General features: G+C 34.6%; 1 protein-coding gene across 1 annotated transcript in view; it reads right to left on the bottom strand.

The window, feature by feature from the left end:
* Nucleotides 1-745: 745 nt before the first annotated feature.
* The window catches only part of KBTBD2 (kelch repeat and BTB domain containing 2), a 20,374-nt gene continuing 4,810 nt past the window's right edge, over nt 746-16,309 (bottom strand). The window contains exons 2-4 of the mRNA XM_031455149.2: nt 10,604-11,121; nt 5,756-5,921; nt 746-3,476 (exon numbers count right to left, since the gene is read on the bottom strand). Of these exons, the coding sequence (XP_031311009.1) occupies nt 1,941-3,476; nt 5,756-5,921; nt 10,604-10,773 (1,872 nt within the window). The 5' untranslated portion in view covers nt 10,774-11,121 and the 3' untranslated portion in view covers nt 746-1,940. The remainder of the gene's footprint in view (nt 3,477-5,755; nt 5,922-10,603; nt 11,122-16,309) is intronic.

Here is a 16,309-nt window from a genome sequence, read left to right as displayed (position 1 = left end):
ACAGTTATAAATAAAATAGTGATAATAAGGCAAAGGAGTTTAGGGTATTGCCAAGAAAGTCTTTATTTCTCCTTCACTTTAGAAGGATAATTTTACAGGGCACAGAATTCTCTGTTGGTAGACTTTTACTCTAAACACTGTAAATATACCACTCTCTTCTTGATTGCCTAGTTTCTGAAGAGGAGCTGGATATAATAGTTGTCTTTGCTCCTGTATACCTTACCTGTATAGGTAAAGTATTTTTTCACCTGGCTTCTTTCAGGACTTTGACTTTATGTAATTTTAAAGGAGTATGCCTAGGGGTAATTTGGACTTCATTCAATAAGCAGTGGGAGGCAGTTACGGTTTGTAAACAGATCAGCGGTATGCTCTAGGAAGACTGGTAAGCCAGAATCAAATCCTTGTATTTAAGGCCTAAACCAGTGGTTCTCAGTGGGACTGTACAAAAGAACTGCCTGTAGTGCTCTGAAGGGAGCAGACTGTGGTTTACTTTGTCGGGGATGAGGCTCAAGCATCACCCCAAGCTTTTAAAAGTACTCCAAGATGATTCTAATATACGGCTGGGGTTAAAGGCACTGTCACTGATCTGTAATTTATGCTGATATAGTAAGGTTCAAATCAGACAAATAGACATACAATCTCTAACAAAATTCTGAATAACCTGTAACAAACAAAGCTGACCCTGTAAAATTAAAACTGAAAAAGCACATCATTACACCAACCCATCACAAAAGAAAAACAGATATTGAATATATACAATTTATTTAATAAATTAATGTCATTCAAAATACAGTGCCAGAACATTATGCAGTTGAACATGCTAGTAATGTTTGTCATGAAGCACCTGTGCTCATGTTAGATTGGCGGCACCCCGCTACTGCTAGTGGTTCCTGGGATTAATGCCAGAGCAGCCCTAGTTATCTGCTCTTCTGCACAGTTAGTGCAGAGAATTCCTGAACAGTTCACCTTTCTAATCCTACCCACCCCACACACACACCAGGTTAAAAAAAAAAAAAAAAAAAAAAAAAAAAAAAAAAAACACACCCTGACAGCTAACAGATATCTATACACAATCACTCTACAGTAATGCTTGTTATTAAATTAAGATGTAATGACCTGGTTAACCCACTCTAAATCTTTAAGATGGAGAAATACAACAGCAGCAGGTAGTTATACGCATGAGCCAATGTTAATGTAATACAGAAAGTGGAGGCATTTACTGATCAAAGCTCCACACAGACCCGCACGATGAGGGACTAGCAATTCTTGCGAGCCCAGAAACTTAAGTCCACACCTGGTAAATGACCAGCTGATTGGAAGACCTGTATTCTAGATAGACAAATATAAGTTAGTGAAAAGAGAATACATGCACCTAATAGTATAGTTAGACTGATCCTGCAGTCATACTTTCCCTGTGCAATACCATAAAATGGAAGATCTTCCTCAACTATAGTATAGGATTTAGACATTTCTATACCAACATGGACATTAGTGTTAAGTGCAGCTCAGTTACCTACACTGAAAAAACTATATTCCAGGACTTCAGAACAGAAGCACGGGAATGAAATACATATACTAAAATAACCTCAGCACAATTTGCGATATACCACAATAGGAACAGGAAACTACTTTAATAAGTGAACTTTTTGAACTGTACATACACAGGGCTAACAATGTTAGATAATCCAGGTTCTTATGCTCTCATGATACACATAAAAGTTTCTCAATTACTGGATAATTATTTCATATTATGGAAGCATATCTTTCTGTAAGACTCACTGATATATATTATACTGATGCAAATATTAAGTAGGGCATAAAAATAAAATTTATCAAAGATAGATTTTTATGTACTCATATTCAGTCCTTTCATAGCCTCTCTTATTTACCAAACAGAATGACAAAGCAATAGATCAGGTGTGCACTCCCTGAATTTCCAACTATACAGGCGGTAGTGCAACCATTTCTCCATCCAGTTCAAACTCCTCTGTTCCATCTGGTGAAAAAAGGTAAGTTGGTGGTTTCCACGGAGATTCTTCAAGGCAGGATGGATAGAGTTTCCCCACGGTGCATCGAAAATCTCTCCCTAAGTCCCACAGTACACGTTCAGATATATGCTGCCGCAGAGACCACCGGTCAAGTTCCAGATCATACTGGTAGGTGACATACTTAGCTCTCTCGTTTAAGTGGGTTTCTCGCATAAACACACACAGAGAATTTGAGATCACGACAGCTCTAACACAGGGGTCTGAGTACCTCTTAGCAGGGATGTTGGCTGCCATTTTCCACTCATTTTTATTCACATCATAAATTTCCACAGTTACTGAAGACCCATCTACAGTGCCAGAGGGGAGTCTTATGCCAGAATTTGTAGCAATGTGCAACCCTCCAATATAGAAAATTTTATCACCAAAAGCTGCAGCTGAAGCAAAAGACCTGCTAGTCTGTCTCATGGCCATTTCCACCCATGAATCAGACCTTGGAAAATAACAGTACATGAGGTTCAGTGTCATCACATAAATGCAGTCATGAACCACCACTGCTGCACTCCACTGCCAAGCACACGGCAGAGGGCTTACCATTGTCCATTCATCCTTCTCAGTGTCATATCTTTCTACGGTCCTCCGGTTAAGTTCTCCACCTACACTGTCTCCTCCAATTGCATAGATATAGCCTTCACAGCAAACCAAAGATGGCTTTATGCGGACAAAAAGCATTGGGGTCTTTGGAAACCAGGTATTCTGCTGTGCATCAAACCAGTAAAAGCAGTTCACAGTTCTGAAGGCGGTCTGAAGTTTGCTTGTTTTACTGTGATTTGTTTTCGTGTTTTTCAGAGGAACCTGACCACCTGCTATGTAGATGTCATTATCAGGAGTTACAACGGTCCCAACCTTATGTAAATCAGCTGGTGGGCTGCACAGCTTGTAAACCTTTTCTGCTTGAGGGCTATAACAGACAGAAGAATAAAGACTACATGGATTTTCTGAAGATGCTTCAATGAAAATCATCATCTCCTCTTTAGTCATTCCAAGTCTTGGTTTGAAAAACTTGGGCATGGACTTATACAGACCTTGAACAACTACGGACTTATCATTGGGTGGCAGACCTTGAAACCAAGCTCTCTGTGTTACTTCTGAAAGTGCATCAATTCTGATTTGGCTAAGAACTGAAGACAAATACTGGGACCGTGATTCTGTGTTGTACTCTAGCCATAGCATAGCAGCTTCTCGAACTGTCTCCTCCTTTTCTACGTTTAAATTGTCACTACTGAGAATGTCTATCAGTAAGTCATGTGACAGCTGCATGAAAGCTTCCTGGTGATACACAGCAGTGAACTTGTGCTCCACCATCCTTTTAGCACTTTGTTTTAACTCCTCACAACTGAACAGGTCAGCAAAACTCAATAATCTCACACAATTCTCTGCATTTATTTTTTTGATTAAATATTCTCGACAACGTTGTAACACATCTTCTACCTAAAATGGAAAAGGAAAAAAAGGCTGATAAAGACAGGACAGACACATTTTATTTTTATGTAACATACAGCTATGTTAATCAGATCCCTATAGTGTAGTTTTTACTTTTAATACATATGTTTGGGCTAAGAGATAATGTCTTCCAGTAATAATAAAATTAGAAGACTTTGCACAGTTTTGCATTTCCTCTTCCTACCCAGTGGCCTACTTAACTGTCCTATTTAGGAGTCAGTAGTATAGTTTTTTAAGAAGCCTATTTCAAGTTAAACAGCCATAAGGGAAAGGTAAGGAAATTCATGCATCAGTTATGTAATTTTTAAAGCCTAGGAAAATACATAACTGAGAGAACCAAATAAATACAATGTAAATTAATCAGTACAGGAAATAATTATTGTTCAGAAGCTGGAATCCAGTTTTCTCTTGTTGGACAAGATAGTCATAAAATCAAAGTATCATACACAATGCCTAACAATACTTATTATTTGCCTTTCTTACCTGGAGTAGTAAGATAATCAATCGAAGGAACAATAAATTCACATACAGTTACAAGTTATGTACATTTAAATGATCCATCTTAGCCACTCTTAAGGTTTCCTAGATTTGTTTTTTCTTAAGAAGGAAAAGTAAATCTCAGCTGAGTCAGAAGTGCTACCTACTATACTTATTTAGTATCTTAGTGATTAACTAGAAGCAGTTTCTGGTAGGAAGTCAGGCTGCTTAGACTCAAAAAGTGGACAGGCTAGTCAGCACCTGTACACTGTCAAACAGTAGCTTTACTTCTCTAAGCCTCAGCTTTCTATTATATAAAATGGGGAAATCCTTACAAAGGATTACTTTAAGAATTAGATGAGAACCTAAATAAAGCAACAGTACAGAATCTGGCATATAAAAACATTATCATTTCATGTGGTTAAAAGCCATGTTAGTAGCCATAAGATACCCCATTCCCAGGCTTGTCAGGGCAACCTAGTCCAAGAGGCAGAGTCCTGTTTTGCACTTGGGCAAGCATATGCCTATCAGTTTCATTAACATGACAGAAAAAATATAAGGAAAAGTGTCATTATTTGTAGTACCAGTGTTCTGGAATCCAAACTTTTTAGCATTTCTTAAAAAAAAACACCTGCTTTTGTTCCTGGCTTTAAAGAAGGTAATGAAAACACACAAGCTACAGAAACACAGTGCTTATAGTAGGCATTTGTCCCTATCAAGTTTGGATTTAGGATGTGAATGTCTTTGATTCTAAGGCACTGGGAAGCTACCATGACCTCAGTTTCCTCAGAGTTATAGGTACAGCAGGACACTGCACAATTTATGGGAGAAAAAGAGTACAGAACTAAGAAAGAAGAAAGCTACTTAAGGCCTGGACAGTCTGAGTTCTGGTTACCAGAGTTACACCCAGATACTGGCATTTGACCAGCATCATTCATAATAATTCAGCACATATTTATCAAGTACCTACTAGATATCATGAACTGTTCTCCCAAAATTTAACAGTTTGAAGATTCTCCCTTTGTATTTCAGAAACAGAAAGTTTCTCCAAAGTGTTATTCCAAAACAGGAGAAAGGAGTGAGGAAAATATTTTTATGTTTTTTTTAATGGGGGGGGGGAGGGTAATTTGGTTTATATATTTATTTATTTTTAATGGAGGTGCTGGGAATTGAACCCAGGACCTCATGCATGCTAGGCATGAACTCTACCACTGAGCTATACCTTCCCCTGAAAATATTTTTATATTCTTCTATGTTGGAGGGGAAATACAGAGTAAAATTGTTTATCATATGTAAATATATCAATCATCACTTTTTAGTTTAAATACTTCTCCTTAATAGCTCAGTATGGTCTCATGGCTATTATAAATATTTAAGTTTGATAATTTCCATAAGAATCTTGTTATCTTCTGGGAAAAGTAATACCATCAAAAATTAGTACATCTAAGCTTTTAGCCAAAAAACTGAAGCACTTACATGTAATAAACACTGTTAAAAATTACTTTTACTTGAAATCTAAATTCTGTGGTACCTTAGGCAGAATATGAAACTACCGTGAAAATTTCATGTGTCTTTTTAACTAGGTTCCCATCATAAAACTAAGTTTACAAGCTGATCAAATCCTATTCTGTTTTTCCTTTACACATTTTAAGAAAACTTAAATCTTCCAAAATCTGCAATAAAATTATAGACATAAGGCATCGCTAATGAAACAATGTTTCTCAAACAAAACAAAACAAAACAAAACAAAACACAGTTAATGCATATAACCCAGAGAAAAAACTGCATACCTGCAGGAAGCAAGCTGTTTCATAAAGCTGTTCTACAGTGCTGTCATTTATTGCCAAGTTACCCGTGTATGCATATGTTATTATTATCTGTAAGGTGGCTGCATCCACATTCCTCAGGTGTACGTGTGTCTGTTTGCTTTCACTTAGTCCACTCATGAACATAGCCCTATAGCAGAAAGGGGAAAAACAAATGTAGAGCTAAGAACAAAAACTAGGCAACATGGGCTATTTATTCAGAGTATTTGCTGATGGACAACATACAGGGAAAGCTTTTGAGGGAGACAACAGAAAAGTATAATCCACTGCCAGATATACCAAACTCTTCCATTATGTCATTCTGAATGAAAACATCAAAATTAATTTACTCCTTATATTCATACAATGGAATACTATTCAGTGATAAAAAAGGAACTCTACTGATAATGTACTATAACACAGACCTCAAAAATATGCTCAGTGAAAGCAGCCACATACTGTATGATTCCATTTATACAAAATGTCCCCAAAAAGCAAATACATAGAAGCAGAAGGGAGATTAATCATTATGTAGGGCTGCAGGTAAGAACAGTGAGTGACTTAAATGGGCACAAAGTGATGGAAATGTTTCAAAGTAGACTGTAGAGACGGCTGTACAGCTCTTTAAATATACTAAAATTCATTTAATTGTATGGTATGTAAATAAGATCTCAATAATGCTGTTAAAAGTTTCATTTACTCAAATTATTTTCTAAAAATATACAGTAGAGTTTCCTAAAAATTTGCTATATACAGGAAACTGCTGGAAAGGCAATTAGTGTTTTGGAGAATACAAGGTAAAATCCCCTCCCCCATGCCCATATATAGGGGAGAGATAAAAAATGCAAAGAATATCACTGCACGCACAGGACACAAAAGCCTGCAGTGATCAAAAATGGGTATCACAACACCCACTAGCTCGGGCACCTCAAGGATAAGATGAGGAAGGCTTTAAAATGGATAAAACAATGAGTCAGCGTAGAACACAACCACCATTTTTTCCAGGGGCATGGCTGAACATAATAAGGGCTCATGCAGGACACTGGAAAGATCACAGAGGGTTTTAAAAATGAGTCATAAGAGCCTGAGCTTTTCTTGCAGACAGTGGAGAATACTGAAGGGTTTTGAGCATGGATTTATTAGCATAATAAAATGTATTCTAGGATGAATACTCCATACTGACAGACATCAAGGGCCAAAGCCTGGCGGTAGGAAAACTGGTTATGAAGCTACTGCAATAATCTACATTAGAAGTAAGAACCACTTGAGCTAGGGTGATAGAAATGGATACAAAAGCTTTTACAAAGAACCAACAAGATTTAGTGATTTTTCTGAACCTAGTTAATAGAACAGAATAGGGAGTAAGAAATAGAGATAAGGAAAGAAGCAAAGCTATCTGTTTATTTTCAAGAAAGTGCCTGAAAAAATATTAATGATTGAGAGACAGATTGTAAGGTAAAGGAAAAAAGTTAATCTTGAGAAAAAGTAAGTTAAATTTTGGATATATTTAATTTGAAGTGAGGGCAGCTGAGTCAAATGGAAATTATATAATAGTTAAGTAACATTACTGAAACTTTGAAGATCAGGTATTAATGCAGCAAACTTTTAAGTGACATGTGTTAAAACTAAGTAAATTACCTGAGAGAGACTAAAAAACTAAAAGAAAAACCTAACCAGAATTCCAATGACCAACCTGAGGTAGAGTTCGATTCAAAGGAGAAAAAAAAAAAAAAAAAAAAAAAGACAAAAAAATGACAGAAAGTTGAGAAAGATTCATCAGAAAAATAAAGACAAGCCAGCCAGTATAATGCTACTCAGGGCAAGAAAGGAAAGGTGTCCATAACTGTAGGGTCAAGGGTAACTAACACTGCAAAAGCAATTAGGAAGTAGCTGGTGATTTCTAGTGTAGTTCAGAATGAGCAGTAAGAACAGAAGCTAAACTTCAGGCAGCTAGGGAATGGATGAGTGGCAATCAATTAGGGTGGTTGATGACTTCCAGCCAAAGACGACAGAATGGCCATAAACAAACCCAACTGAGTAATGGCAAGTAGTAGGAAGTGTTCTTGAAAAACATCCAAGACATGACAAGAAACTCTAATAAAACCACCCATAGCCGCTAGCTTCACCTGTTTGACATGGGAGAATGGGAGATAACCAAAACCAACCTGAAAAAGAACTATAAAAAGCTCTGAGTAAAAACGGAAGATCTAGGGATCATGCAGTTTTTGTAACTATTCCAGTAGAAGGTTGTTAACTTTGGAAGAGGAAGTAGGGCAAGGGAACAGCTGACTATACAGAAGTTACCAAGACCGGTTATTCTAGAGTATGACTTATACCAGAATGAGAGACTTCTGTGAAGGAACTATGCTTCCTGAAGACCAACGATTAGTAGAAGCCTAGCCTACCTTATTACAGAAATTTTAAACAGACTTTTTAAGGAAAGAGTAAATACTTGCATAATATTATAACAGGCTGAATTACCACAGTGGAAGAGGTGCTGTTCTCAAGTAATTCCCTCATCTGGTGTCTAAAATGAACTGTATGTTACTAAGAAGTAGAAACTACTATTTCAGAGGTTCTTTGGATTTTCGAAGTTCTTAGGATGGAACCGCTAACTCAAACTACAAAGGAAGAACGTATCTCGTTCAAAAGGCTAAATTTCTAATGGCAACGATTGATAATAGCATTATATGTAAAGATACTGAAATCTACAACCTGAAAGTGGAATCCAGGTGAAGGACACTTGAGAAGCGATCAAGTTATTATTGTGGGGATATACAGTAACAATAATCTACCCAGTCCAGAGAAAAGATATACATGGGGGAAAAATTAATATACAAGTGTTTTCATCTTGTGGATTATGAAACTGGCCCAGAGATAGGATTTTAAAGATGGGTGGCTTTAATCCCAAACATGCATTGGATTATTCTTTCTACTTACTATTATTTCTACCTCTTATTACCTGATTTCAGGAGAATACATTCTCTCAGAAAACCAAGGATGCTAAAGAAGAGAACTACCTAGTGACAGGAAAATAATGGTTGCCTTAAAAAGACTGGGTTGTTTTTAAGGTTGTAACATTAATGAAATATTTAAACTTCTGTCTTCAGAAAAACCAATTCCAACTCAATCAGTTAAAGATAAATAATAATCTCATGGCTAGAGAATTTAAAGAATAGTGTATTATCTATACAATAAAAAATAAAATTAATGAGGAAGAAAAAAACGGTAAGACACCAAGCCCATAAACCCACATGTTACTTCCTGATAAACCTAATGACAATTCAGGTAGACAGAACTGCTACATAGGTTTAAAAGTTACACAAGATGACTACGAAGATTATTACCAGAAAAGATTCTACTCTGTGATTACAAATATCAAACTACAAACCCACAACTAAGGCATAAAGCTCTTTCCAATAATGGATAATCAATTTATAATTAATAGTCATTAAAAAGGGAGAACTAATGGGCCCAGGTTTGACTAAATCTATAACCTTGCATTTTAACACCACCTACTAAGCCAAAAGATATGAAAAAAACAAAACAAAAAAAATCACAATCACCTGGGAAGCTTTTACATAAACAAATCCTAAAACTCTTAACTCAGACCTGCTGGATCATAATTTCTAGGTTTGAAATCTAAGAATCACTATGTGTAGGAGCACAAAAGGATTCTGAGGATCCTCTAGTTTCACTAGATTCTCTAGAACCGCTTGTTTGCAAATATGCTAAACTTTTTAAGATAAGAAATCAGTGTTGAATCTGCATGAAAAATCCACACCTAAACCTGAAATAGCAGGCACAGCAAGGCAACTGACATTTGGGTCCTAGTGTCTGTAAGCATCATGAGATGTGTTACAATGAGGAATGTGAAGTTTCTACACTTTCTGTATGCTAGCCTTGAAAAGTCAAGATTAAACCTGTCCTGTCTGTAGCTGCCACTAAAGAGCAGCAGAAATTAACTTTCATTGATGATCTCTATTTATGCCAGCTAAGAGTCGTAGTAGGAATACAGTGGTCCACATTTAATTCTTCTTTATTCACCTTGTCCCTTTCAAATATTAAGCAATAATTCAACCTAAGGGCAGAGACCTATATAAAGGAATTTCTATACCTTAATGCTATTTCTCTCATGAAACACATTAATAAAGAGAAACCTACCTTAAAATGATTAAAAGTTCCAAAAGATTGTAAAAATGTAAAGTTCAGCTTTATTTACTTATAATTAGCAAATAACTAAATCAACTAAATTCTGAGGCATAACGTTATTTATTATTAACTATTTAACTCTGGCAAAGAGTCTGGTAAGGCTAAAACGGTATCACAAATGATAACAGTAACCAAGAATGAGAAAAGGAACTCATTTTTGCAAAGGAAATAAGTCCTTAACATGTCTAAACAGCAACAATTATCCTCAAAGTTATTATTAATCTTACTGTAATTCTTAAATTTATAAACAATGACTGTTTTCTAAGTTTAATATTTTAAAATCTTAAAGAGTAAATGAAAATTACCGCATTGGTTTTCCTTACTCTTTCAATGAAAATACAGTATTCTGTATCTTTTTGCTTCCCCATCATTAAAACTTTACCTGAGTTAATTTCAACAAATTTCTTGTGTTTAAACTTTTGTAAAAATGTTCACCTGTCCCTTACTTATACACACAACAAGGTGATTTGGCAAGCATCCCCTGAATAGAATATTTAAGCAAAACGGTAAGACATCTATTTTTTTAAAAATTTTGAATAATGTATACAAGAATTCCTATTAAAAGATTAAAACAAGCTAACATTTTGCATTTGAAACTATAAACCAACTTAAAGTACTTACCTAAAATAAGAGCTACATGTTGCAAGAACCATCTTATGACAAGGGAATTCAGTGCCCTCAACAATTAACACTATGTCAGTAAACAACTGCTGTTCATAAAACAGTTTTAACTGTTCCAACAAGGATACAGCATATTCAGTATTGATCTGCTTCTCGTCTTGAGTGGACATGACTATATTCCATTAATATCTCCCGGAGCAGATTAGAAAAGTCAGTCTTACTGATGGAAGGTCAAGTGAATGCTTCAGAAATAAAGAAAGGAGAAACTCTGCTTGCTGTTATCTGCAGCATTCAGAACCCAAACTGACACATTCATTAACGAATAGTATCTTGTTATAGGCTTAGAATCACTACTACTAGGTCATCCTGTATTAATAAGGTTCTTCAGAATTTTTCAACACAGTCTGCAGACATCTTGCTCAAATTTGCAACTGCTGTGTAGCTCATGAGTGAAAGAGAATAACACATGAGGTAGATTTCGTGGCAACATCCTACATTCTGTGGATCCTCTGGAGTAACTAAAAAGAAAACAAAAGTTCAGTTAGAGTATCTAGGCCAGTACATTTTTAGAATACAAGGTTTAAAATGACAGACTTAAATATGAACTATATGTGAAGTTCAACTTTAGATATTACCATAAAAATTAAACATGAGAAAAGGGGCATTTAAAAAGTCTACTACACTTAAAATAAAAAAGAGACTGAAGAAAATTAACATGTAGTTTTAAGTTAACTTTTTGCCTTCCATACAAAATGTAAACATTCTGGAAAATAAGGAGCACATAAATAAGCATACTTTTAAAGTTCTTTAACAATAAGTAATTTAAATTACCAGCAAAGCCAAACTCCTACAATATTTGTTTAGTGGCAATACATGACTGTAATTTAAGAGGAAAAAACCCCTTTCTCTTGCAAGAGGATTCTCATTTTAGGAATATAACTTAAATATATTCACACAGACTTTATATTTAAAGTACTTAAACTATATGATAAACAGATTCAATCTGATTATTTCCAAAGTATAAACTATGTATTTTTAAAATGTGCAGTTCAATCCTGAGATGGAAGTAAGTGCAATAAATCTCTCCATACAGTGTTTCCTTTCTAGAAATCTTTATAAGAACATATAATTTTACAGAAAAACAAAACAGAACCAAAAACTATGCTAAAACAGAGACATATTCCTACATAGGAGACTCCTTATTATACAAATATGAATGCTCAAAATGTGTAAATTTAATACAAATCCAATTTGCAGAAGATTCATCTGGAAGAATGCACAAAAACTGCCAAGAAAAAAAACCTGCAAAGGTATTTGAGGGGAGGGAGGGCAAGTTTTTCCTCATGACTCTATCAAATAGTAAAACGTATTACAAATTGACACTAAACCCAAGTAAACAAAAATAAATACAATAAGCAAATAAAAGACACCCAAGTTAAAAAAATACATTATTAGATATGATAAAGATAAACAAGGTAAAGTTGGAACAACTGGTTACCCACCTGAGGGGAAAAAAAAACCACCTAGGTTTTACTCATACCACATACCATTCACCAAAAGAAATCCCAGCTGAATTAAAGTTTAACTATAAAATGTTATTTAGAAATCAGTATTTACAACATATGCAAAGGAATTACAAATCAGGAAAAAAATATACAATGCTATTAATAGTTAAAAACTGTCACCTATTTTCTAATTAGATGACTCAGTTCCAAAATCAGAAAGTCGTGTTGTTGACACGAAACCTATAAATATATTTTGACCATCAATGGAAACACTATTACTTTTTCTCACAAAAATATCATCCGTATGTTAAAAAGATCACATTGTACTTCCTGCCAAACTATACTATCACATGAACTGCAAACTTGATAGAGACTGTCAAATTTCCAGCCAAGTTAACTATATGAAAGTAACTAAAACAGGTGCAAAGACAGAGACTTTGGGTCATTTAAGGTAATGACTTTACTTCTCCAGATCTGAAAGTTACACTACAAATCTAAGTTTACTACTATAACCTCCAAGGCTAATAATACCTAAAATCACTGGCTGTTTTCACATATTAACAATGCAGCAAGGGCCAGTGATAGTGAGAGTGTGGGGGAAGTGAGCATTCTTACATAGGAGTATAACTCATACGTGTCTATAAGCCCTTAATCAAAACTCTTGGAGCTAGTTATGTTCTGGAATTTAGAATTTTTCAGATTTTACAGAGGTAATGTGATTATCATGTATAAGACTCGAAGAGTCTGGGACAGAGCTCCATAATTGAACATATTACTATTTTTGCTGAGGGAAATATGAAGTATAAAAAAAAATACTCTGCATAGTCTCATGTTATTTCAGGTCAGGTTTTGCAAAAAAAAAATTGTTTTAACTTAAGAGCTTTTTGAATTTCAGAATTGTAAGTGAAGTATTATAAGAGACATAATATACAAATGCTTTATATCTCAATCAATTCCACCTCTAAAATTTTATCTTACATAAATGTATGCGTGTATTAATAGACTGAAAGTCCTAACCCCAGCTGAAGGACCCAAAATCGTTCCCATCCATATTTAAACCAGGTGACAGGAACTGGTGAGCAGGGCCAGGATGGATTTAGATCACACTGCTAGACTCCAGAATTCCTTGCAGGCTAGCTGTACAGGCTCATTTTGGTCATTTCTTTAACTGTATACAATGACCTGATTTTTTTTGCAGTGACTTTTTATTTATTTATGTTTTAATGGAGGGAGGTACTAGGGATTGAACCCAGGACCTCATGCATGCTAAGCACGCATTCTACTACTGAGGTACACACCCTCCCCCTGCAGTGACTTTTTAGAGCCCCATTTAATTTGTTATGTCTTGGTTTTACTAGATTTGATTTCTTTTTATCATATGCACGAAACTGTATTAAAACAATTGTGTTAAAAACAAAACAAAACAAAACAAAACAAAACAAAACAAAACAAAAAAAACAATTGAAGTCTGCTTTTAGAAAATTACACAGTGAGCCAACTTTATGTAATCCTCATTGTTACTGCTTTATACACCCCTAGTCTTTGTAATCTAAGGTACATTTTCTTCCTAATCAGGTAATTTTTATTTGATCTCTTAAAATAGGCAGAAAAAGTAAGTTATTCAGACATCATATTAAGTAAGTAAACATAATTTAAACAGCTCTGTGTCAAGTACAAGTCAAAATAAAATTCAGTGTCACTTCTCTGGGAACAGAGACTTCAAAATGTACTAACTAGAAATGTGAAAAGTTGCTAAGTTTAAGATACCAACCAACAACCTTCAAATGCCCATAACCTATTTTTCATAAAAAGATTCCTTCTCTCCTAAAAATGAAAACTTGAAATCAATATCCTAAATACTCTGAAACATTTCACAAAGTCTGTACTATATTACTTAATAACCAATGATCTGATACATTCTACAAATTTCCATTTTAAATATATTGTATCATATATAATTCTGTGTTATATCTAAACTTAGCTTCAAAAAAGTCATACTTCCTGTTGTCTGTAGAAGTTAGCATCCTCAGACTGTAATTTTCAGGTATTAATAAAATTGCTTAATTTTATATTATAAGTTAATGGCTACTTAAATTTAACTTAACAAATGTCTGAGTATTTACTATGTGCTGGTCATTGTACTCTAAGTACCCAGACTGAGAGCTGCCAACCACTAAAGCTCCAAAACACCAAGTGCATTTACTTTTACTATGGACTACAGCCAAAATCACGATTATCATTTAAAAACATGGTGTTTAAAAAACCAATTATTCTAGACAAACTCAAAAAGAAAAAGAGGCAGGAAAATGAATGAAATCTAGTTGTCTTGTTATTTCATTTCCAAACTTTTGATAGAGACATAATACAAGAAATTTTATTCTTTACCATAAGAACAACTGTAGCACAAGCAAAATGAGCAAGAGGCAGTTGGCACTTGTCCCCATTGCTAACAGTCACAAACAATGCAGAAGGAAAAACTTACTGAAGATCTATTTAAACCTTCTGAATTTTATTAGTATGTGCAATGATTATTTAATTTAAAAAAACAAACTTTCAAAAGCTATACTACTCTCTTTTCTCATCACAAAGACAAAATATTTTAGGCTCTGCAAGCCATAAGGTCTCTGTCTCAAATGCTTAATTCTGCTGTAGCCTAAAAGTAGCAAAAGTAAACATGTGAACAAATGGACATGGCTGTTTCAATAAAACTTTATTTACAAAAACAGACTGCAGGCCAAACATACCAATCTCTACTTCATGATCAAATATTACAAAAAAAAAAATCAGTGACTAAAATGTTTTTCCTAGAAGAATGTTTTCCAGTTAGATCACGAAAACAAGGAAAAAGCACGAACCTTAAATGTTTGAAAGTTGAATATAATTCTTAATCTAACCTGTCTATATTCCACTTTTCTTTTCAACTGAAATTTAACCCTTCTTCCCTAATCACAGGACTGCTTTCCCCATTACTACAGGTTCAGTATACTTTTGAAACACTATTTCTTTTACCTAGTGTGAGTACCCTTCGTTAAGGTTAGAATAAAAGGACATTCCTCTCCAAGATCATCTGCTGGATAAAACAAAAACTCACAACGAGAAAAAACTATTTTAGAGCCAAATACATTTTTAAAAAAATCAACTACAACATATTTACATACATTTGAAAAATAGAAGATACATACAAGACAATGCTTGTGTAAAGACATTTAGTGAACATATAGATTCATTAGATGCACTAAGGGCCAAAGACTGGGGAATCACTATTAATTCTGGGCCAGGAACCTCAAGATTAACAGAAAGATCCTATATTTTAAAGCTGGTCATTAGAACTTATTCCACAGTGAAAAAAGCCAACTACAATAAGAACTAAATGGGAGTCATACAAACACAGTACAATGAAATTCAGAATCTAGTAAAGTGCAATAATTTTTGACATAAAAACTATGCATAATGTTTTTTTCTCCCCTAAGTTCTGGGCTCAATTCAGCATTTTTGATTGATCTGGTTGATGGCAGAGAATAACAGCAATGAATAAGGTTAGAATGCTATACATAGGATGAGATCCTTTCCTATACTTTTTAACAACTGACTTACTGCAAATAATTAGGGAACAAAGACCAATTTATCTTTAAATCTAAGACCTTCCTATAAAATGAGAAAAATTATAAATTATTTGAGATTGAGAGGAAGAAACAAAAGCTTTGATTCCAATATATTTTCTCTAGGATACCCAAGTCTCCAAGGTTCTATCAAGTGAATTCCATCACACAAAACTGTTTCAAAACAAACATTATTATTAAATGATTATCAGGATTAAATCAGTCAGCAATCCATAGCAACACACACAATTCTACTTAAAAATCTCAAATACCTCTAATGGAAAATTATTTCAATACGTTTTCCTCCCTTGAATAATCAATGTGACTATAAAGTAAATTTAGACAGAGCTAACTTGTCTTTCATTTTCACCATAAAACCAGAAATGTAGAAAAACTCAACTTTCAAATTACTTGTACAGTCAACCCTTCAACAACATGGGTTTGAACTACACGGGTCCATTTTTTTTTTTCAGTAGTAACTACTACAGTACTACATGATCTGCAGGTGACTGAATCCGCGGATGTGGAATTATGGATACAGAGGACCTGGGAATCTGGAGGGCTGACCATAAGTTACATGCAGATTTTCTAGTGTTGGTAGG

This window comes from Camelus dromedarius, chromosome 7 (assembly GCF_036321535.1).
Source record: "Camelus dromedarius isolate mCamDro1 chromosome 7, mCamDro1.pat, whole genome shotgun sequence".
NCBI lineage: Eukaryota > Metazoa > Chordata > Mammalia > Artiodactyla > Camelidae > Camelus > Camelus dromedarius.
The sequence above is the reverse complement of the archived record's forward strand: the minus strand, read 5'-3'. Positions and strand labels throughout refer to the sequence as shown.